The 24,141-nt window shown below is 36.1% G+C and overlaps 3 protein-coding genes across 3 annotated transcripts; 1 reads left to right on the top strand and 2 right to left on the bottom strand.

The window, feature by feature from the left end:
* Window positions 1-9,169: 9,169 nt before the first annotated feature.
* LOC109237543 (serpin-ZX-like) lies at window positions 9,170-12,208 on the bottom strand. The gene is made up of 2 exons (XM_019403862.1): window positions 11,630-12,208; window positions 9,170-10,262 (listed from the first exon to the last, which is right to left on the bottom strand). Exons 1-2 carry the CDS (start codon window positions 12,020-12,022, stop codon window positions 9,483-9,485), a joined length of 1,173 nt encoding a protein of 390 aa, XP_019259407.1. The 5' UTR covers window positions 12,023-12,208; the 3' UTR covers window positions 9,170-9,482.
* Window positions 12,209-14,647: 2,439 nt separating this feature from the next.
* LOC109237528 (serpin-ZXA-like) lies at window positions 14,648-17,219 on the bottom strand. The gene is made up of 2 exons (XM_019403842.1): window positions 17,213-17,219; window positions 14,648-15,042 (listed from the first exon to the last, which is right to left on the bottom strand). The coding sequence occupies exons 1-2, from the start codon at window positions 17,217-17,219 to the stop codon at window positions 14,648-14,650; spliced, it is 402 nt and encodes a 133-aa protein (XP_019259387.1).
* A 2,726-nt stretch (window positions 17,220-19,945) lies between these two features.
* LOC109237544 (G-type lectin S-receptor-like serine/threonine-protein kinase At1g11410) lies at window positions 19,946-23,507 on the top strand. Its single transcript, XM_019403863.1, has 7 exons — window positions 19,946-21,271; window positions 21,369-21,497; window positions 21,631-21,803; window positions 21,935-22,145; window positions 22,293-22,530; window positions 22,632-22,782; window positions 22,973-23,507. The coding sequence occupies exons 1-7, from the start codon at window positions 19,996-19,998 to the stop codon at window positions 23,276-23,278; spliced, it is 2,484 nt and encodes an 827-aa protein (XP_019259408.1). The 5' UTR covers window positions 19,946-19,995; the 3' UTR covers window positions 23,279-23,507.
* The last annotated feature ends 634 nt before the right edge of the window (window positions 23,508-24,141 follow it).

Consider the following 24,141-nt stretch of genomic DNA (forward strand, 5'->3'; position numbering starts at 1 on the left):
TTTTTTCTTTTCTTATTATTATGTGACAGCTTACTACTTCATTTCAAAAGATCATCAGTATTACAAGAGTAAATTTCATATAATACCCTTGATATGATGAGTTTGAGAAACAATATCCCATTCATTAGCTTTTGAATAAAAAAATATCTTAAATTGATAAAAAATGAAGTGGGTCATTCAATAGTAATTTAAGATTATTTATGAGAGACAATGGATCCATACTACATTACTATTGGGAGAGGATAATGTTAAAAGCATAATTTTCATCAAGGAAATTTATCTATTATTATATAACTAAAAAATAATAAATATATATACATTGTAATTTTTCGATAAAAGTCATTTAGAGCACCTCTGGCTCGTCCTAGGCTTATATGAAGATCAAGGTGGTTAGTGGCGGACCTAGAACATTAAATATGGATTTTCGGGAATCCAATAAATTTTGAGTAGACCTTATATTTATATTAGAAATTTTACTATATATTTATAAATATCTATGAAATTAACTATTATTTTATACTCCCTCCGGTCCAAAATAAGTAATTTTTTGGCCTTTTTCTTGTGGTCCAAAATAAGTGATTTTTTCAGATTTCAAGAATGAATTAATTATTTTTTTCCTACATTATCATTGGAGTAAATAGCGTTGGAATATGTGTTAGGAGTATTTATGTTTAGTAAAGGTTAATATGGTTAATTCTATTGCTAATTAATGCTAAAAGGTAGATTTCTTAATTTGTGTAAAAACATCTAAAAAATCACTTATTTTTAACTGGAGTGAGTATTAATTTGAAATTACAGTATAAACTCATAAAGTGTAATTTTGGGTCATGACGTGAACCGGAAAATTGCAACAAATGCAGCACCAAATTGGGAAAATAGTACGGTTTGACTATTTGAAACTTCGCGCCAGCACGTGGAAGTCGCAGTGTGTATGTGAACATCTGCGGCGAACTGTTTCAAAATTATAGAACTTATTAAATATTACTATTAGAATTCATTGTACTCGGATCTCATTTTTTTTTAATGTACATTATTCATATATAATTCATTGTAATTAATATTGGAGTATATTATACTAGTACTATGATTATCCTTTTACTAACTTGCTATTTTTACCAAAAAAGCAGCTTTTGACTCGATAAAGTTTTACGTTTGGTTCTAATATTGAATATTTCAGAGGCTTCTGAAATGGCAATTCATGTAAATAAAGGTTACAAAATTTAACCTATAGAATGAGATCCTATAATAGCAAGCAAACTTCAGATTGCCTCACTGGAGTCAATATTTCAGATGAAAATACAAGATAACCTCATATTTTGATGAAAGAGTTTTCTTTAAGCAGGCCCCTAATTCAAAGATTAATCCACGATTTAAATCTTATGAGTTATGTATTCTAAATCTTTAGAGTTAATGAGTTCTAAATTGATAATTTATGGATATCAAATAATTCTTTACGGCAAATATAAAATTTGGGTTAAAGCTACTGAGTTATTTTAGAATCTGCGTAAACTCTATATCTGCCCTAGGCGCATGTTGCAGATTTTAAAGAAGATTTATAGCTTGAAAATTTTGGTGTTGGGTTTACACGGTTCACTAACACACTTGTTAATTGTTTTACAATTGTTCTTTTACTGAAACTAGAAAGTAAAAAGTATAGTACTACTATATTTCTTTTGTAGTTTACTTATTGAGATTAGGGGCGTACAAATGAAACCGATAAATCGCATCAATCCGATAATCCGATTCATACCGAGAAAAAAAATTCGACTATAGTTTGGTTTGATATTGTTTGCTGTTGGAAAAAAAACTCGACCACATTTGGTTTGGTTTGGTTTTAACTAAAAAAAATCAAACCGAAACCAAGCCAACCCGACATTATATGTATAGACGTTTTAAATATATTTAATACATAAAAATATTTATTGTAGTGTAGTTTATAAATATTTCTTAACCTTTTTCATAGTTTTATCTTTTCACGTATTATTTCAAGCTTGGACTTGTAATTTTTGGATGATCCAATAAGTTTTATAGTCGTAAATGTTAGTAATTCAAATAATCCTAAATCAATACCAAATTAATACTAATGCTAATAAAAGATATTCAGTTCAAGAGGCAGATTCTTGGAGCAATTGGAAGAGATGGGATGGAAATTAACACTGGCAATGCTTTCAAAGCTTTGGTAGACACTGCACAAAGACTAGTCCAAATGACAGGGGAGCATGACAAAGAGAGGGAACTGCCTAGAGATAGAGGCAGAGGGGGTAACACCAATCAAAGAAATATATAATGATGAACATCATAGTTTGGAATGTTAGAGGTATGAATAAGATGTATACGCAAAAGGAACTAAAAAATTTTATTAGGGAGAATAAGGTAGTGCTAATGGCAGTCTTAGAGAATAGAGTTAAAGAAACAAAGGCAGAAGGTATCATAAAGAAGGTTTTCAATAATTGGAAATGGATAGCAAATTATACTCAGGCTCCAGGTGGTAGAATATGGGTTGCTTGGGATCAAACAAGGGTAGATTTTGAGTATTATGAAATGCACCAGCAATACATAATAGGGAGTCACAGAGAGGCAAAATGGCAATAAATTCAGATTTGGTGTTGTCTATGGTATGCATACTATACAGGATAGGAAAAGACTATGGGAAGATATGGAAAAAGCAATAGCTGGTGCTATTGATCCTTGTGTGTTAATGGGTGATTACAACACCATCTTGACTAATGAAGATAGGGCCCAAGGGACACCAGTACAGGAATTTGAAGTGAAAGACTTCAAAGAATTCATCTGGAGAAATGGACTAACTGAACTAAAGACAGTTGGAAGGAAGTATACGTGGACTAACAATCATGTCCACAACAAAATAGATAGAATTCTTATTAATGCTGCATGGATCCAAAAATGGCCTGTAATGGTAGGAAGGGCATTGCAACCTGGGTTTTCAGATCATTGCCCATTAAGTCTAACAATGGACTATGAGCAACAGAATGGTGGGAGACCTTTCAATTTCTTTAATTGTATGGCACAACATAAAGAATTTGAGGATACTGTGTATGAATGCTGGAGGAAAAGAGAAGAAGGAAAAACAATGACCAGAGTATGGATGAAACTCAAGATGCTAAAGAACAAACTGAAGCAGATGAATAGGCAAGAATTTAACAATACTGTGCAAAGAATCCAAGAAGCAAGACTAAAGTTGGAGGGGATTCAAAAGCAAATGGATGGTCCTGGCTGCAGTACTGAAGGTATAACACAAGAAAAAGAAGCAAGGAAGGAGCTAGCTAAATGGATTGGAATTGAGGAAAGCATAATGAAGCAAAAGTCAAGGATCAAATGGCTCAATTTGGGAGATGCAAACACATCATATTTTCAAGCTTGTACTAAGAGTAGACAAGCCACTAACCATATTGGTAGTTTGTTTAATAGTGCATGCCAGATACTAAATACAGCTACAGATGTGGAAGCTGAGATCCTAAACTTCTATAAGAATCTACTTGGAACAACAGCAGTACAATTGCCAGCAGTAAACTCAGAAGTAATGAAGTAGGGGAACAACCTGAATAGACATCAACAATTGAATCTAATAAGAGAAGTAACTGAAGAAGATGTTAAACAAGCACTTCAGAATATTGATGACAACAAAGCTCCAGGCTGTGATGGATACAATGCTTTTTTCTACAAGAAAGCATGGCATATTATAGGCAAGGAGGTGACTCAAGCAGTGTTGGAATTCTTTGACAACCCAGAAATGTGTAAGCAAATCAACTGCACTACTATAACTCTGATCCCAAAAGTGAAAAATCCCAGAAATATTAAAGAGTTTCGACTTATATCATGTTGCACTGTTCTATACAAGATCATATCCAAAATCTTAACAACCAGATTGCAGGAAGTCTTGCCAGAGGTGATAGATAATTGTCAAACAGCCTTTGTACCAGGAAGAGTGATCACTGATAATATTATAATGAGCCATGAATTGATCAAAGGCTATGGAAGGAAGAATACATCACCCAGATGCATGCTAAAGATAGACATGCAGAAGGCTTAAGACTCAGTAGAATGGGCATATGTGGAACAGGTAATGAGGATGCTGGGACTTCCAGAAAAATATGTAAACTGGGTGATGGCCTGCATTAGCACAGTATCTTACTCAATCATTGTCAATGGAAGCCAATCGAGCCATTTGAAGCAAAAAGAGGGCTAAGGCAGGGAGATCCACTCTCACCATTGCTTTTTGTCATAGTAATGGAGTACTTATGTAGACTACTCAACAGCTAGGAAGCAACAAAAACTTCAAGTTCCATCCAAGGTGTGCTAAACTGAATCTCATACAGCTAGGTTTTGCTGATGACCTACTGTTATTCTGCAAGGGAGAGGAGAAATCTGTGGTGGAAATTCACAAGCAGTTTCAAAGATTTTCTAAAGCTTCTGGACTAGTGGCAAATACAAGCAAGAGCAGTGTATACTTTGGTGGTGTTAACAACAGTGCAGCAAAGGATCCTGGAAATACTAGGATATACTAAACGTGATCTACCCTTTAGATATCTTGGTGTCCTATTGAGTACAAAGAGACTATCAATAGTCCAATGTGAGCCCTTGATTGACAAGATGCTAAGTAGAGTGCAATGCTGGACAGCCAAGTTCCTATCCTATGCAGAGAGAGCAACATTGATCGAAAGCGTATTGGGAACAATTCAAAACTTCTGGGCACAAGTCTTCATATTACCAAAGAAGATTATACAATTCATTGAGACAATATGCAGAAGATTTCTATGGACGGGGAATGCTGAACCAACAAGAAAGGCACTGATTGCTTGGGACAAATTATGTATACCTAAATCAGCAGGGGGACTAAACTTCACCAACATAGAGATGTGGAACAAAGCAGCTATTTGTAAGTTGCTATGGAATATATGTAAAAAGAAGGAGAAAATGTAGGTGCAATGGGTTCATACGTATTATATAAAAGAGAACTGTATTTGGGACATAGAGCCTAGGAATGCATCATGGGTAATACAAAAGATTTTCAAAACAAAGACGCAATTCAAAGAGGCAGGATACTCAGAAGAAGATGTGAAGAAATTTAGATAGGTTCTCCACCAAACAGTTGTACAAAAAACTACAAGGGGGCTTCCAAAAGGTGCCATGGAGAGGTCTAGTATGCAATAACAAGGGGATGCCTAAATGGATTTTCATCCTAAGGTTGGCAATCCTAGATAGAATAGCTACTAAGGACAAACTTGCTAGATGAGGTTTAGTTGATGAAACAGTATGTTCAATATGTCAGCGGAGCAATGAAACAGTACAACATCTATTCTTTGAGTGTGAAGTAGCATGAGAAATATGGCAGAAATTGTTACATTGGCAAGGGATCGTGAGAAGAAAGAAACAATGGCATGAAGAAGTACAATGGGCAGTTGAGAAAGCAACAGGAAAGAGTGCTGGAGCAGAGATATACATAATTACTTTGGCTGCAGTTTTACCATGTCTGGCAGGCTAGGAATAAGAGTATATTTCAAAAGGAAAAAATCAATGTTGTGAGTATAGTGAAAATGATAGTACATGAGATTCATATACGAGCTCAAAGTTGTAAAAAACTGGATGCCTACCTAAGTAATATGAACTGGTATCCAGTATAATCTAGCAAGGAATATAGTTGTTTAAGGGGTAGTGTAGAATCCTTCATGTCCAACAAAGGAGAGTACAGAAGTTTAGTCTCTTGGTATATGCTGTAAATATTTACTTGGTAATAAAAGCATTTAATTACCAAAAAAAAAATGATATTCAATTCAATTGTACTATGAATGAAAATAGTGTTGGGTATTTATTTTTAATTTTTTCGTGGTTTAGATAAAATGCATAAGTTATAATTCTTTTAGTGTTTAGTTATGTAAATAATAGTACTTATTTTAGAAACTTATTAGTAATTTTAAATAATGTTTGTTTTCATTCTGGCTTATTAATAATACTTATTTCATGCGATTTTATTATCTTTATTGTTGAATATCTTAGTACAATGCCATGACTCATCTCATATTTATGTTATTCTATTGAAAAACACCTTATATTGTTCTATCTTACTAGGATTAAATAAATATTTGGAGCACAAATTCTATATTTTGTGCTATGAAGACTTTTATGAACAAAACCCGAAAATCCGAAAAATCCAAGAAAAACCGAGATTGAAAAACCTGACTTTTATTGGTTTAGTTTGGTCTTTTGATTTAATAACCCGATACAATTAGTTTGGTTTGGTAATTATAAAATCCGAACCAACTCGACCTATGCACACCCCTAATTGAGACACATAAAATTCTTGATTACTGTAACATATACATGGCGGTATTTTTTCCCCTGAAAATGACTTCTATAGAAATATATCTATTGAAGTTAAGATGATATTAGCAAAACGAATTGCATTATGATAAATATTTTGAATACTAAAGATTGATAATAATTACTTAACCATTAGTTTAAGTAGTAGTATGAAGTTTGTGATAATTATAAAAGAAAATTGACTTCCGCCCAGAAGTGAGAGAAGTCATACTCCCTCTTTAGGTGGAAAATAATTTTCCTAAAATATATTTTCTGGCATTCTCCTATTTTTTGGAACAAATTTTCTAGAAATTATTTTCTTTCAAACCACACGCACCTTATATAATCTTTTGTAACACTATAATATATTTTCAATTGGAGGACTTAAATAGTATGAGATGTGCGTGTCCACTTTATAATTCATACTCTAATAGACTAATACTAATAGATAGTTGTAGTTTTCACTTTGATTTTTGCAAGTTGTTTTACAACACAAAGAAAGGGAATGAAACGCATACTTGGTATAGAAATAGAGGATTTTTCAAAAACCACTATTGTTTAGTGGCTATTAACTTCCTATAGCTACCATATACATAATTACTTCCTATAGCTACTATTCAGTTGTTACGATAGTGTATTTGTTGTATTCGCGCTGCTGTATTCGTGAATACAGTAGCAAAAAGTGCCTAAAAATGAGAGCAGTCCAGCTGTATGCGCATGTATTCACATGTATTTGCACCATGTATTCATGAATACAGCAGCAAAAAATGCCTAAAATCAGGGCAGTCCAGCTGTACGCGCATGTATTCTGTCATGGGCGGCTTTCCAGCCATGCCCCATGACCCCTTGGGCGCGCCCCGTGGCGTCCTAGCAAGCCTCCCAATACCTAGCGCCACGGACGGCCCCGTGGTCTTGGCCGCGCCAAGTGACAAGCGCGCAGGTGCCTCTGTCGCCCCACCGATATCCCTCGCCAGCGCCAAGCCGCAGGCAGAAGCCAACAGCGCCGTGTGCGCAGACAACGCCGCGCGCGCAGACCGTGATGCCAAAGACACTGCTGCTGACAACGGACCTGCTGCTGCCTTATAGAAAACTAAGTCATTTTCATTGTAAATATAGAGTACTTTTATTTCATGTACTTCCATTATGTTTCTCTAGCTTAGTCAAGTCTAGTCTTGTAGCTTTGGATTATTTTTTTTAAGTATTATTAGGGGGGATCAAGCAATCAAAACTTTCTAACAAGCAAGCAATTCTCTGTACTGGTGTCTCTCCCCCTCGACACCACGTTGCTTTTCTGTAATAGCTTTCATTAATGCAATCAAGCTTTCTTTCATTCTGAATTCTCATTTCTGTTCTCTCAATTGCTCTTGACATTGGTTTTCCCGTACTGCACTGACAATCTCGTCTAGCGTACGGAGGGGACCTCAGTTGGCGGACAGCAACTGCACTGACATCAGTTGCCTAGCCTTACGTCGCCCTTCCAAGGAATCTCAGGAAGGCGCCGCGTAACAATTCACATGTATGCGCACCATGTATTCATAAATACATCAACGACAATCACCTTAAATATATGTACGTTCAGCTTCTAAGAGAGAGGAAAAACATATATAGCGTATTTCATGCCTCAATAATAGTATATACCACAAATACTTATTTTGCTATAAAATATAAAAGGTAGCTATAGAAAATAATATTTTAAAATAATTTTGGTTTATAATAAATAGGGTGAATATCTTTTGCTATAGGAGGTAAAATTTCCATAGAATAAAAATACCCTTTAAAGAATTGGGGTTATAATTACCCCACAGAATATTTGGTTGGATAACAAAAAATTTGTTGAAAATCCAAAAACGAATGTCACTCCCAAAGTTCCAGTACTAGAAGGTCGGCACCGGCCTTGCTCACATACAAATGCAGACAAATTATATCAACGGTATTTGATTTGCTTTAGAAGGTATTGAGATTAAATTTTTTTAAAAGTAGCCACTTTGTCATTTAGAACTCGAAATGCAAATGCATAATCTAAAATTAGCCCCAATAATACAAGGAATGGAAAGTTTGTAAGCAGAGGGCTTCATATGAAATTCATTACCATAAAGCTTAAGGAAGTGGCAAGCCCTGCAGTGACCTTTCAATAATGACCACATTTCTCCTCTTCGAAGTTATAGAGAATATACCTTGGTATGTATGGTTTAAAGCAGTGATACATTCTTTTCAGTAAGATATACATAATCAATAAGAAGAACTTAAATAAATAAAAAGAGGAAGAAAAATACCTAATTACCTCCTAAACTTGGCTCTTGAAGGTGGGGTAAGGTCCTAGATTACACCGGATTTTTTGTTGTTGTATCTCCTAAACTTGGCACCGTTTATTAGGTGCACAACAATTTGTAGTCCTAATTACCCCGGACTTAGCTAGTTGACAGCCTTTACACCTTGGACGATCTCATCCAACGAAGTGCAGAATCAACTCCAGTAAGGTCAAGGAGCAACAATGAATTGAGCTCTTTTGAATGGACATTTAAGACTGCAATATGTCAATCTGTTCCGTGCTTGGTTAAATTAAGGAATTCATTGATGATTAAATCAATTGTGTAAAGAAGAACAGGAGGCTAAAACCCAAGACTAACAAACAGTAATAATAAAACCCCCAATACTGGAAAGCAGCATTGCTATTCTTCAGAGTCTTGGTTTAAGCTCTTTCCATTTTCAAATGGCTTGTCTTGTAACAACTTTTAAATTGCTTTAGATGAGGCCAGTTTGAAATAAACCTCCACATCTATTTCTCTATAGTTAGCATGTTCCTATGTATCCTCTTTTGGACCAGGCAAACAGACAAGAAAACACATGTAGCTACATCAACTATAACTAGAAATTGAAAGTATTAGACAGACCTTTGATGTCAATTATTTCAAAGTACAATGTAAGGCATACAAGCTATATCGACTTCAATAGTACAAAGAGCAGTTACTAAAATTTTACTCGCATTACCAGGAGGGAGTAGGATTCTTGAAGTGTACATGAAAAAAATTCTTCAGTAGAAAATATTTCAACCTCAAGATAGAAGGGCGTGAAAGCGGTTTGAACTAACTTTGGGCACCAAATAAGTCCAAGCAATACAAAGAAGATGCAAACACTTATCAACCTCCATATTCTGGGAACACGACTTAGTCTACTAGAGGATTTAGCACACTACCAACAAACAGTACCACGCCCGTTGCATCTTCTCTAATCAGGAAGAGATATGGATGATCAGCAACAAAGTCTACTTTCTCTTCCACCATCAATGACCTTAGTTTAATCACACCAGCGGTTGCAGCTGCAGCTTCGGTTCCCTCTTCATTTACCTCAATAAAGGACTTGTGGAAAATGCTAGAAACATAAAGGTTACTGCCAACAGGGGAGTCCACCATCTCAGTTAGGCCATCACCAGAGAAAGGCAATACCAGGCCAAGCCCTTTCAGAATGTTAGAAGCTTCAAATCCAAACGATATTTTAAATTTGGGGATACGAAATTCACCCACTCCAACCTTCTGATATGGAAGGTGACGCTCCAAGAATTGGGATTCAGAGCTGACCTTATCTACCAAAGCTGGCAGTCCATCACTGGCATCAGGCAGAAAGAAGTACATGGTAAAACGACGCCTATCTTCACCCTGTTTATAAGGAAGCCCCAAAACCTTGAAACCATCAAAAGCTTTTACGTATTGCTTCTTCTTGCTAGTCATGAAGGGCACTTGAACAGAGGTCCCATTGAGAAGGTGGAACTCATTGTCCTTAGTCACTGATGCATCGAACTTCTCATCCCAGGCTCCTTTAAAGTACAATGCATTTGCAAACACAAGTCTTGTTGCACTGTCAACTGAGTCAGCTGGAAGAATTTCTTTGATAAGCCCGCTTGTTTCCTTTTCAGCCCATTGATTCACTTGATTGGCAACCTCAACAGCCTACAAATCATCAAAATTTAATAATAAAATATATGCAAAAGGATTCTTTTTAGTTTTCCTTTACTTTATTTTCTGACTCAGCTGCAGGTGCTGGGTGATTAAAGTTCATAGGTTAGTAGAACTATCCACCCTAAGATTGCAGGGAAACAGAAAAGTTAGAAGAGTATAGCCAGTTTCTTATGCAATGAATGTAGAAGTAGAACTACTTCAATCTCCGGTGAATGCAGCAATACATCAGTATTTGAGATCATAGTTAATGATAAGCATAATGAAAATGTGTGAGAAACCATTCATTGGCCTACTGTTCATCAATCATTTAAATGCACAAATTCAACCCCATCTGTTCATAGAGAAAAAGCTACACACAGATAAAGCTAAAGGCGCAACAAAATTGTTTTACACCTTTGGCTTTATCGTTGTGTGTACCAAATCCCTAAGTTTTCAATGCCAAAAGATGAAAAGCACAAAGTTTTATAATGCAAATCCCTCGAGCATAAACATTAAGCGCACTGAATTTCATGCGTAACAAAAAGTAAACAGGACAGCTTTGGCTGGTCCTACTGAACAAAAGATATTTGAAGGTCGAGAATTCACAGTAACCAAAACCCTAGCTCCATTGGAGTAGGAAGATTTTATCATCAAATTGTTACTTCCAATGTCCTAGTTCACAATCCATTCACCACATTACTTTACCAAGCTAACTTAACAGTTTACAAAGATCAAAATCAGTGATACTGCTACTCAACTTTATAGTATTTCAATCTATATTGTATACACCTCCTAACCGGATATCAGCTTCTAAATAAAGCTTAATCTTTGATAAGTATGACCAATCCGTAAGTTAAAGTATTTCGAAAAAAAAGGAAACAGAAATTGGAAAAAAAAGTGCTTGGACCTGAATGGCAATGAAATTTGCCTGTAAGAACTCACAAACTCAAATGATACAACAGATTTCCTCGTAGTATAATTATCCCATCAAGCATTTCATAACTGAATTGATTAATTACTCAGTCCCATATAGTTACCGTCAGCTTTATGAATCACCTACATCTAATCCTTTTACAAAATAATTTGATTTTTGAGGCAAATTAGGGTTTTATAGAAGTAGAAGTTCTCAAAATGTAGCTTGATCCATAACCAGACCCGGGGGTGGGGGGTGGGTGGGATGCATAGTATAAGCTGAGGGTTCAGTCGAACCCACTAGCTTTGGCTCCCGGTGTATGTGTTAACATATCTACTAAATACATACAATATTAAATTTCGAACCCAATAGTAATCTCAGCTCCAAAAAAAGAGGAAAAACTGAAATAATCCTACTCTACTGAAGTAACTAAGCAACGGTTAAAATCGGGGCTTAAAAATCTTACCTTATTCTGGAAATCAACAGAAACAGAAGCAGCTTTATAAAAATTGTCCACAATCCGTTTGAAAGAAGGCTTCAAAGGCAAAGTCTGCTCAACCCAGACCCCATTAGCAATGGACAAACGAGGCCCACCACTGGGGCTACCATCAGCAAAGACAACATCAACAAGCTGAGAAGAGAGAGAGTTGAGTTCATCTGTAGATTTGGATTTGAGGATAGCGAGCAACTGGTCACGGGTCGGACCATTTGAACCCGCTGCGATTAGACCCAACACTACGTGGATCGACAAAGGGGAAAAGACCATGTTGTTATCCCCTTTAACCTCGGTTGCAAAAACATGTTTCGCTAATGTTAAGGATACGCCTGTTTGGTTGCTGATCGATTCTTGAAGGTCCATTGCTATGGAGATTATTTGGATATTTCTGTGATTGTGTGAAGATTTTGAAGAGTCAAACAAGAAAGAGATAGTGCAGTTGAGACACGTTTAAAGTTTGAACAGAGTTGAAGTCAATACTTAGCATAGAAGTATGGAACTTGTTCCTTTTCTACAGCATCAGCGAGGTGACCACGTAATCAAAGAAAAAATAATTGTTTTTTCAAGTTTTGAGGTTAACTCTCTTTCATTAGTTTGTCACAAATATCATGAAGTTTTTGCCACTAAATAAAACTTAGACATGGGAATAATATTTACTATTAATCAGGTAAGTTTGTATACTCAAATTAAGTATGCGAAGAAATCATCTGCTATTATTATTTCTTGGCTCCGTTAGAATTTAAACTCTCCAAGGAATTTGACCCTTTTTTTTTTTTTTTTTTTTCAACACAGTTTTTTGCCACCCTTGGGAAGGTCATGATTGCTGAGGCGTTTGTAATTAGGAAGGCTATTATTCAAAATGAATGGAGGAAAATACATATTTTCTCTGATGCAAAAGGGATAGTCGATATGTTGAAGAAAAGTGTGAAGGCTTCTTGGGATGTTGAAGTGGTATGTAAAGATATTTGGAACATGACTTCAAACCTTGAGCATGTTTCTTTTATATATATATTCCTAGGATATTTAATTTTATTGCTCATAGCTTAGCGCAGTTCTCAATTTCTCTAGTACATGGTGTGTCTTGGGAAAGTATATTCCCAAATTGGATTGTAAATGAGGTTGTACGCTCCTTTGGACATATCTCAGCGTTTAGATATTAATAGATGAATGGTTTCGAGGAAAAAAAAATTGACAATTAAAGTAAAAATAGTTAAATTCAATCGAATTAAATTTTGATTCTACGATGAGTTTATGAAGGTAGGCAAATCACTAGACTATTATGAAATAGGCTAGTTGTTGGAGACAAGAAAAAGTTAATTAGTTTCTGATTTTTCATTTATCTTTTCTCAAAGGAAAAAAAATTCTAACCAGAAGAAGTTTCTATACCGTCATGGTTTTATTTTTATTTGCTTTTCGATGCGTTTAATTTCCTGTTATGCAATATATGTTTTATGTAGTACATTCTTATTCGTTGAATAAACATTAATCTCAGTCCTCAAACGGAAGTTTTTGCCGAATTAACTGAATTAACTTATATACAGCTAGGGACGGCAATGGGCAGTGCGAGGCGAGGCGAGGCAAGTTTGAACCTATGCTGGGGCGGTGCAGGATTGTGCTGTTCCACCAAAATGATTTAGATTTTTTGTTGAACCAATTAAATAAGAAGATTTTAGGTAAATTCTAACCAAAGATAATTTACCCTCGATCTAAGATAGAAGATAGGAGTAAGCAAACAAAGCAACATAAGATTTAACCGTAGCATTAATTAAATCCCATTATATAAGAAGAGGATGGTGATTTTCATAACATTAAACAACAATGAAGAGTACATAGATGAAAATATTCGCAGATTCTTGTCTGGTCAGATTTGACCCATACATGTGCATGTGCAGTTGCTGGGGCAGGGCGGGGCGAGTTCACTTTTTTTAAATAAAAATATTCGCGGTGTGGGGCGAGTGCGGGTTCAAATCCTGACATAAAGTTAAGAAATAGATGAATCTATTCTACAGAAATTCTATTGCTGGCTATTTTAAAATCCAACCCCCTCCCCTCGAACACACCACAACCCACCCCCACCCCACCCCACCCCACCCCCAGAAGAAACAAAAAGCAGAACATAAATTAACAAGTATACTTTGACAATGAAACAAGGAAACGCCAAAAAATTTCTTCTAAAAATAGTTCTTTGATTTGTTTCATTTATGTAATTCATTGGCATTAATTATTTTCTGTTTTTCTTTATGGGTTAAACTCCTAATAGCTGTAGCATATTCTTTAGCAAGATACAACTGAAGCAACCGAAATATCTCTAATCATAAATGTAACCCAAATTTAAAATCTTAAAAGAAACATTCCATTTGATATATACCAAAGAAATGAATTAGTCTAATGAAAGTAAATATAATTAACTAACTTAAAAAGCTTGAGCAGAAAATTCAAAGCTAAAAAAATAAAAATAAAAATAAAAAAATTAGCGGAGTGGGGCGGGACAGGGCGGATGGATGCGGGTGAACATGCTATGCGGGGCAGGTTAAAATTTTATGGGTTAAATGTGTAGCATGACAAATACTTACTCCCTCCGGTCCACAATAAATGAACAATTTGCTTTGGACACACCCATTAAGGAACTACTAAACTCTAGACGAAAATAGTTAGTATAACTAAACTACCCTTCATTAAATGTTGCACCATAGTTATAGTAGCACTTATTTCTCTTTTCAAATATGAGGAGTAAAAGACTTTTTAGGGATGCATATATAAGGGTAATTTTGAAAAAACAAATTGAATTTTTTCTTGATTATATAAATGACACTTATTTTGGACCAAAATAAAAAAACAAATTGATCACTTGAACCGGAGGGAGCATATACTAACAAGTGACGAAATTAAATAACGTGGACTTGCAGTACAAACAAACTGAGACACAAGTTATGTCATTACAATAAATTGAAAGCACTACTAAAATAAACGTAACATCGATATAACTAACTAAAATTGATTAAGAGGATTCAACAGAGTCCCTATGAACAAAACAACACCAGTAGCATCATCTTTCACAAGGAACAAGAAGGGATGATCAGCAACAAAATCTATCGGCTCCTCTTTAATCATCACACCTGAGCACCCAATCATCATTGTAGCGGCAGTAACTGCCGCAGCTTCTGTACCTTCCTCATTGACTTCAATAAACGACTTGTGAAAAACTTTTGCTACAAACAGAGTGTCATTATCGTCCACTATCTCAGCGAGACCATTACCATAGAAAGGATGTGCAAGGCCAAGTCCTATTAGAACCTCTGTAGCTTCAAACCCAAAAGTTATTTTGAATTTGGGGATTAGACGCCTGCGCACATCAGCTGTCTTAGATGGTAGATGATGTTGGACTTTAAAGCATTGGGCTTCAAAGACTTTAAGCATTGGACTTTAAAGTCTAAGAGTGTGAATTGGAAATGGTGGGAAATAAAATGGAGGGAAATGAAAATTTGAATGAAGTGAGCTTTTGTCTTGAACTTTGTCCCTCATTGGTGAGGGACAACTACATTTGTGTGTATATATATAGAATCACTTCTTAAAGCTCTTAAAAGGAGTTGAAGAGAATGAACCCTCGCGCCGTCGCTCGCTCGCTCGCTGGGCTCGGATTTGGATTTGGATTTGGATTTGTCAAACGATCGATAAGATTATTTTTGGACAAAATTTATTTAATTAATTACTTAATAATTAATTAAATGTCAGTTAGTTAGCTGCTGTCCGGGCGTGACCGCGGTAGGACCGTGCTAGAACACTGCTGCAGATTCAGAAGGCCATTCTGGCCGCGGTCCTGGCGTAACCGCGGCAGGACGTGCAAACTTCTGAACAGACACCTTTTCCAGAACAAACATCACACCTCTTCCAATAATTGCCTATAAATTCTGAGGCATTGCTTCGTTTTTAACACACTGAAAAATTACAAAACTTTCTTCTTTCTGAAAATACTGCATTCTAATTCACAGTCTCTATCTCTCAAATTTGTAAGTGTGATTTTGCTCCGTTTTTTTAGTTCGTTGGGATCCTGCAGTTTGTATTGCCACTGTTGCAGGAAGGTTTATTCCGTTTCATCCTGGGAGGATTTAATCCATTACCTTGGCAACGTGTGAGGGGGTTAAAATTCCTTAGACGCACAAGCAAATTGTGGACTCGGAATATTTCTTATTCTTTACTGTTTTCCAGTTTCTTTTATTCTTCTAACAGGTTTTTGATTTTGTGTTTTAACACAGTAGCGGATTACAAGCTTAAGGAATTTTAATACTAACGTTTCTGTGTTGAAATATATATTAAACTGTTATTTATATTTTGTATACTGGTTTGGAGACTAAAGCCTCCGTGCTTTCTACTCCAATAATTGTTCTATCCGGTATAAAGTATATCAAAACTTTACCGGAATAATAAACGTACGGGTTTGAAGTATATAAAAACTTCACCATTGTTACGTGTTGTATGTTTGGTTTGGTATTCAGTTTGAAAATATCAAAACTTCACTGATTTAACAAAGTTCTGTTTTGTTTCCAACTTTACAGAAAAAATGACGAATGAAAACCAAACTAATGGAAATGTTGCGGGAACGGGTGCTACTGTTACGAATGTTGCTGCCTCGTCAAGCCGTTCAACTCCTGCTCATGCTATGGCACCAGCAGAAAAACCCGGGAAGTTTTCCGGTATCGACTTCAAACGCTGGCAAATGAAGATGCTCTTCTATCTTACTACGTTGAGTTTGCAGCGATTTATCAAGGAGGATCCTCCGGTCCTGGCTGAAGACACTCCGGATGATGAACGATTTGTTGTAACTGAAGCATGGAAGCATTCTGATTTCTTGTGCAAAAACTACATTTTGAGTTGTTTGGAAGATAGCTTGTACAATGTCTATAGTGTTATGGAAACTTCAAAAGCGTTATGGAATGCGCTTGAGAAAAAGTACAAGACTGAGGATGCCGGACTTAAGAAGTTCGTGGCTGCAAGGTTTTTGGATTTCAAGATGATTGACATGAGGTCGGTCATAACTCAAGTCCAAGAATTACAAGTCATTGTGTATGACCTCCTTGCTGAAGGTATGGTCATAAATGAGGCCTTTCAAGTCGCTGCTTTCATTGAGAAGTTACCTCCGTTGTGGAAGGACTTTAAGAACTATCTTAAACACAAGCGGAAGAAAATGACACTAGAAGACTTGATTGTTCGTTTGAGGATAGAAGAAGACAACAAAAATGCTGAAAAGAAGTCACGTGGAAACTCGACAATAATAAGGGCTAATATTGTTGAGGAGGCGCCACAAAATAAGAAGATAAAGAAGGCTTCTGGACCAAAGAATTACCCAAGCAAGAAAAAGTTCAAGGGTAATTGCCACAACTGTGGAAAATCTGGACATAAGGCCGTGGATTGTCGTGCACCAAAGAATGATAAGAAGAAGAAGAATCAAGCTAACATAGTTGAAAATGCTGAAGAAATGGAGGACTTGTGTTCCATGTTGTCTGAATGCAACTTGGTAGGAAATCCTAAAGAATGGTGGATAGATTCTGGAGCCACCCGCCATGTTTGCGCTAACAAGAAGTTATTTTCTTCTTATGCCCCCGCAGGACCCGACGAGACAATTTTCATGGGAAATTCGTCTACAGCCAAAATTGAAGGAGTTGGCAAGATTGCGTTGAAGATGACGTCGGGAAAAATAGTGACTCTAAACCAAGTTCTCCATGTTCCAGAAATTCGCAAGAATCTTGTGTCTATCTTACTTCTTGTCAAGAATGGATTTAAATGTAATTTTGTTTCCAATAGTGTTGTACTAAGTAAGAATGATATGTATGTAGGAAAAGGTTACCTGAATGAGGGCCTTTTTAAGCTAAATGTAATAACAGTTCCTATCAATAAAGTTAATGCTTCTTCTTACTTACTTGAGTCAAACACTTTATGGCATTCATGCTTAGGTCACGTCAACTTCAAAACATTGCGAAAAATGATAAATTTAGACGTACTGCCAAAATTTGATTGCATTAGTTCCAAATGTCAATATGTGTGGAATCAAAGTATGCTAAGCATCCTTATAAGTCCGTTGAAAGGAATTCAAGTCCTTTAGACTTAATTCACACAGATATTTGTGACATGAAGACCATCTCGCGGTGGGAAAAAGTATTTTATTACTTTTATTGACGATAGCACAAGATATTGCTATGTTTATTTACTTAATAGTAAAGATGAGGCAATTGATGCTTTCAAGCAATACAAGAGTGAAGTTGAAACACAACTAAACAAAAATATCAAAATGATAAGAAGTGATAGGGGTGGAGAGTATGAATCTCCTTTTGAAGAAGTATGTTTGGAAAATGGCATTATTCACCAAACAACTGCCCCTTACTCTCCACAATCTAATGGAATTGCGGAGAGAAAGAATCGAACGTTGAAAGAGATGATGAATGCGTTGTTGATAAGTTCTGGTTTACCACAGAACTTGTGGGGGGAAGCTATACTTACAGCTAACCGAATAATCAACCGTGTACCTCATAGTAAAATACAGTCCATTCCCTATGAAAAATGGAAAGGAAGGAAGCCCAGCTTGAAATACTTCAAAGTGTGGGGGTGTTTAGCTAAGGTACAAGTTCCTAAACCTAAAAGGGTTAAGATAGGTCCAAAAATGGTTGATTGTGTATTTATTGGATATGTAACCAATAGCAAGGCATATCGTTTTCTGGTTCATAAGTCAGAAAATCCTGAGATTCACGTTAATACGATAATAGAATCAGATAATGCTGAATTCTTTGAAACTATTTATTCGTATAAAAAGGAAAGTGAAGTGACCTACCAAAAGTCAAAACGACCTCGGGAGGAAATAACAGATGGTATGCCTAATGAGGAAAATCCAAGAAGAAGTAAACGTCAACGGACATCTACTTCATTCGGTCCAGATTTTCTGACTTTCCTGCTAGAAAATGAGCCTCGTACCTTCAAGGAAGCAATGTCTTCCTCAGAAGCACAATATTGGAAAGAAGCTGTCAACAGTGAAATAGAATCCATATTGAGCAACCATACATGGGAATTGGTTGATCTTCCTCCAGGTAACAAAACATTGGGTTCTAAATGGATTTTCAAAAAGAAAATGAAAGACGATAGTACTATTGACAAATACAAGGCAAGGCTTGTTGTCAAAGGATTTAGACAGCGAGAAGGTCTTGACTATTTTGACACATACTCGCCGGTAACAAGAACTACATCCATTCGGATGCTAATAGCGTTAGCCGCCTTGTATGATCTTCAAATCCATCAAATGGATGTAAAAACAACCTTCTTAAATGGTGATTTAGAGGAAGAAATTTACATGGACCAACCTGAAGGGTTTGTGGTTCTGGGAAAAGAAAAGAAGGTGTGTCGACTTGTTAAGTCTCTTTATGGACTAAAACAAGCACCCAAGCAATGACATGCGAAATTTGATCAAACAATGTTGTCAAATGGCTTTACTTGGAATTTAGAAGTGCAAGAACTCCAATTGATTTAAATCATCATCTTATAAAGAATAAAGGTGAAAGTACGTTTCAATTGGAGTATGCTCGTGTGTTGGGAAGCTTAATGTACATCATGAACTGTACACGACCTGATATAGCTTGTGCAATAAGTAAACTTAGTCGATTGACAAGTAATCCAAACAAACATCACTGGGTGGCAATGAAACGAGTTCTGGGATATTTGGAATATACCCAAGTCCATGGGATCAAAGCTGCAAATCTGTATTAATTGAAGGTTCATTGTGTTCAATTAAATAATACAGAGTTTAAAACTAGAATAATGCAATTACACAGGGATCAAGAACATTATATTTCCTTGATTATTCTTCAAATTTTCTACAAACCCATACTTGTAATTTCGTTTTTTTTTTTTTTTAACTAGGATTCACGAGTCTCTCACGTTAGCAATTAATTATACACAAACAAAATCCGACAAGTTAATTTTGAAAGTGAACTCATGACAATAACCTAGTCTTTATCGAAACAGTATATATGGATTGAAGTTCTATTCACTAAATTTACTCGATCGGTTTCTTTCATTAATCACACTGCGGTTTACATATCTGAGTCCTTCTACCATGCCATCCCAAAAGATTGTAATCATAACCTTCACGTAAAGTCCCCACTTTTGTTCATTTCCAGATATTTTCTAAAATTCAAGAGAAAGTAATAATTTTGTACATCAATAAGTTGCTTAATTAAGAATATGGGGTCCCCGTCCATCTAACTTGTGTGTGGCAAAATTTAATGTCCTTTACTTTGGTCTAGACTTTAAACTGTGATCAACCTAAACAAAGAAGTTATGTCACTTGAGAAACCATGAAAGAGCTCTTAATAGTTCTTGCATTTCTCGTCCCATTTTGCAGTTCCATAGACACCATCTCCTTTAACCATTCTCTCAAAGATGGAGATTTATTAATCTCTTCTGGAAAATCCTTTGCTTTGGGTTTCTTTAGCCCTGCTAGGAATTTCCCTGGAAAACGTTACGTTGGAGTTTGGTACAACAATGTTCCTGAACAAACTGTTGTTTGGGTTGCCAATAGAGACAACCCCATCAATGGTACATCTGGGATTCTTACCATTGACTCTACCGGAAATCTTGTTATACTCGACACGAAAACGGAAGTTTCAGCCTGGAAAACAAATATTTCTTCAGCTAAGAATGGAGCAGACTTGTACAGTGCTAAGCTGTGGGATTCAGGGAATTTCATGTTGTTTCAGGACCCGAAAATGGATATTATTGCATGGCAAAGCTTTGATTATCCTACCAATACTCTACTTCCTTCAATGAAATATGGGATAGACAAAAATACAGGTTTAAACCGGTTTCTAACATCATGGAAATCATTGAACGACCCAGGCACTGGAGAGTATCGTTACATAATGGAGTTCAATGGGACACCTCAATTATTCTTGTATAAGAACTATAGCAGGATATGGCGGACAGGATCCTGGACTGGTCATGGTTGGAGTGGTGTACCAGAAATGAGCCCAAGATTCATCTTCAGCCTCAGTTATGTGGACAATGATAGCGAGGTTTCCATGACATATCACATAAAAGACACTTCAATAATCTCAAGAATGGTCCTGAATGAATCTGGGATCTTGAACCGGGTGACTTGGCAAGAGAGTGAGCGGAAATGGGTGCAATTTTGGTTTGCACCTAAGGACTCATGTGACAATTATGAACATTGTGGAGCATTTAGCAATTGCAATTTGTTCAATTTGGGTGAATTTGAATGTAGTTGTCTTCCCGGGTATGAGCCGAAGCTAAGCCGACAATGGTACTTGAGAGATGGCTCCCATGGATGCTTGAGGAAGAAAGATGAGAAGGTTTGCGATAGTGGGGAGGGGTTTGTCAAATTGAATCATGTGAAAATCCCTGATATAGATACAGCTCTGATGAACAAAAGCATGGGGTTGAAGGAATGTGAACATTTCTGTCTGAAAAATTGTTCCTGCACAGCCTATGCAAGTGCTAATATTAGTGAAGGGGGAAGTGGGTGTATCACTTGGTATGGTGAGTTGAGAGACATAAAGCAATTTACAGATGGGGGCCAAGATTTCTATAGCAGAGTCTCTGCATCTGATTTAGGTAAGGATTTAACTTAAATATGTGTGATTAAATCCATATTATACATAGTATCTAGCCGTGGTGTTCATATAAAGTTTTCATTTTTCATTCCTTTCAGCACAATTCTCGAACAACCCAAATAGTGATCACAGGAAAAGAGTGAAGAAAATTCTACTAGGGTCTGCTGCAGCAATAATTCTTGGAATCTTTTTGGCATATTTTTTGGTGATTAGTAAAAGGAGAAAAGGTAAGGATATTATTCAAAACCACCACATTGTGTTTAATTCTCCTCACTTTATGTTATTACCTTAGAAGCACATGAAAACTGGGGTGTAATTGCAAATTGCATTAGATCCTAATCTGTGTTTGCTGATGTACAGATAAGAAGAGCCATTCGAATACATTGAACAAAAGTTTAGCATCCTGTGAATCCATGGATGAAAGTGAACAAACAGAAATCTCAATCTTTGACCTAAGCACAATAAGTAATGCAACTGATAACTTCTCTGTTGCTAACAAACTTGGTGAAGGAGGTTTTGGTAGCGTATACAAGGTAACGACTCCAACATGTCTGAATGCTTGCAATCAACACGACCTTTACAATTTTGTACTAAGCCAAGTTAGATGTAATAATTGTTGTACTAAGCCAAGTTTACCAAATAATATTCTTGGATCCAACTTCAGGGTCATCTGAAAGATGGACAGGTAATAGCTGTCAAAAGACTTTCAGTGACTTCAGGGCAAGGAGCAAAGGAGTTCAGAAATGAAGTCACACTAATTGCAAGACTCCAGCACAGAAATCTTGTGAGGCTTTTAGGATGTTGCAGTCAACAAGGAGAGAAGATGTTGGTTTATGAATACTTGCCAAACAAATCCTTGGATAGTTTTATTTTTGGTAAGAAATTTCCAGGACCTGATATCTTAACTTGACGATCAAACTTTACATGTTTTTACATGCTTACTGTTAATTAACGAGTACTGCTTGAATGTTTGTGTTTTCCTAATGGATTGCTTATGCATAAACTTTCAAACTGTGTTCTAGATAAAACAAAAGGGTCTTTGTTGGATTGGGGAAAACGGTTGGAAATCATCCATGGGATTGCACGAGGAATGTTATATCTTCACCAAGATTCTAGATTGAGAATTATACACAGGGATCTAAAAGCAAGCAATGTTTTACTAGATGCCTCCATGCAACCAAAAATATCAGACTTTGGAATGGCCAGAATTTTTGGAGTTGACCAAATTGAAGCAAACACAAATCGAGTTGTTGGAACGTAGTAAGTGTTTCAAGTTTTGTGCATACACATGTGAGAGTTCTGTTAGATGTGTTCATTTGAGTTTTAAAATATAAATTTTGACATTGCTTGATTGATCGCAGTGGCTATATGTCACCTGAATATGCAATGGTAGGGCAATTTTCAGCGAAATCTGATGTCTTCAGTTTCGGGGTTCTGTGTTTGGAGATTATTACTGGCAGAAAGAACAACTCTCAGTATGATCAGGAGAAATCTCAACATTTAGCTGGATATGTAAGTAAATTCTACAACATATATATGCTACAAAAATCAAGAAATCACCTATATTACTTTACAATGGCCTTAGACATAAACTATACTTCGGAATTTCTACTTTTAGCTTGAGTTGCTTCGTTAGGGTGTTATAGTTTCTCTTATAGGGCAGGAATTGATCGAAATGTTGATTTTGGTGTTTCTGTTTTAGGTTTGGGATTGTTGGAAGAATGATAAAGCTTTAGATGTTGCTGATCCATTGTTAGGGGACTCATATGAAGCTTATGAAGTTTTGAGATGCATCCACATCGGCCTTTTGTGTGTACAATCATTTGTAGATGACAGACCAACCATGTCGGAAGTGGTCTTCATGTTGTGCAATGAAACCAAACTTCCTTTCCCTAAAGAACCTAGTTTTATATTCAGATCACAGAATTATGGTTCAGTTACACCGTCTTCATCAGCAAGTATAGGAACTGTTAACGACATGTCTATTTCTACAATTCATGGTCGCTAGAGTTTATGTTAAGCATTTACCAGTGATAGATCCAGATATAACGTTGTGGGTTCTCAATTAGAGATTGGATTCGGAAATACATATCAAACTGTACTTATAATTGTTTCATGCATATCAGATAAGGTTTGACTCCGAAACATTTGGTTTTACAGAAGTCGTGAATCAATTGTTGGAGTCAATATTGTATTCGACACCTATTTTGGAAAAAATATAGTGTTTTTTTTTTTTCTGTACTATGTTTTCTTTTTGAGATTCATATTTGGAAATAGGGAGACCATTCTGAAAACAGCTCATTTAATGGTCTAATAGTGGGGGAAACAGCAAGTTTAATGGTTTAACCCCACTATCTATGAATTAAAGGGCGCTCTTTGTACTTTAACCCCGATGGACGGAAAAATGCGAGACAAGATACTATTTAATTTCCGAAATCAGAACCAAAACTAGGATAAATTTCAAGAAAGTAGTATACCTTATCTAGGAAATCGATCTTTTACTTATCTATAACTTGAGAATAAAAAAGAAATGCACACTTTACAAGCTATACGTAATTATTCCACAAAATTTCTCATAATTTAGAGATTTTTTTTTTATTTGAATTATTTGTAGCCTTACTCCAGCACCCGTATCCGTACTAGGATTCGTATCCTACAATCATAAAATTTACATCTCGAAGGATCCGGCCTCTAGATCCGCACCCGTGTCCGAGCAACTTAAACAATAGGTAAGTAATCTTTTGAAGCGTTGCTTTAAGATTTTGACTTTTGTTTCGGAGTAAGATTATGATATAGATATTTTTTTTTGGAAAAAGGATTATGACTTATGAGATAGATATATAAATCGGGTATAACAATAAAGGTAAGTTC

Source organism: Nicotiana attenuata, unplaced genomic scaffold, assembly GCF_001879085.1.
Source record: "Nicotiana attenuata strain UT unplaced genomic scaffold, NIATTr2, whole genome shotgun sequence".
In the NCBI taxonomy this organism is placed as follows: domain Eukaryota; kingdom Viridiplantae; phylum Streptophyta; class Magnoliopsida; order Solanales; family Solanaceae; genus Nicotiana; species Nicotiana attenuata.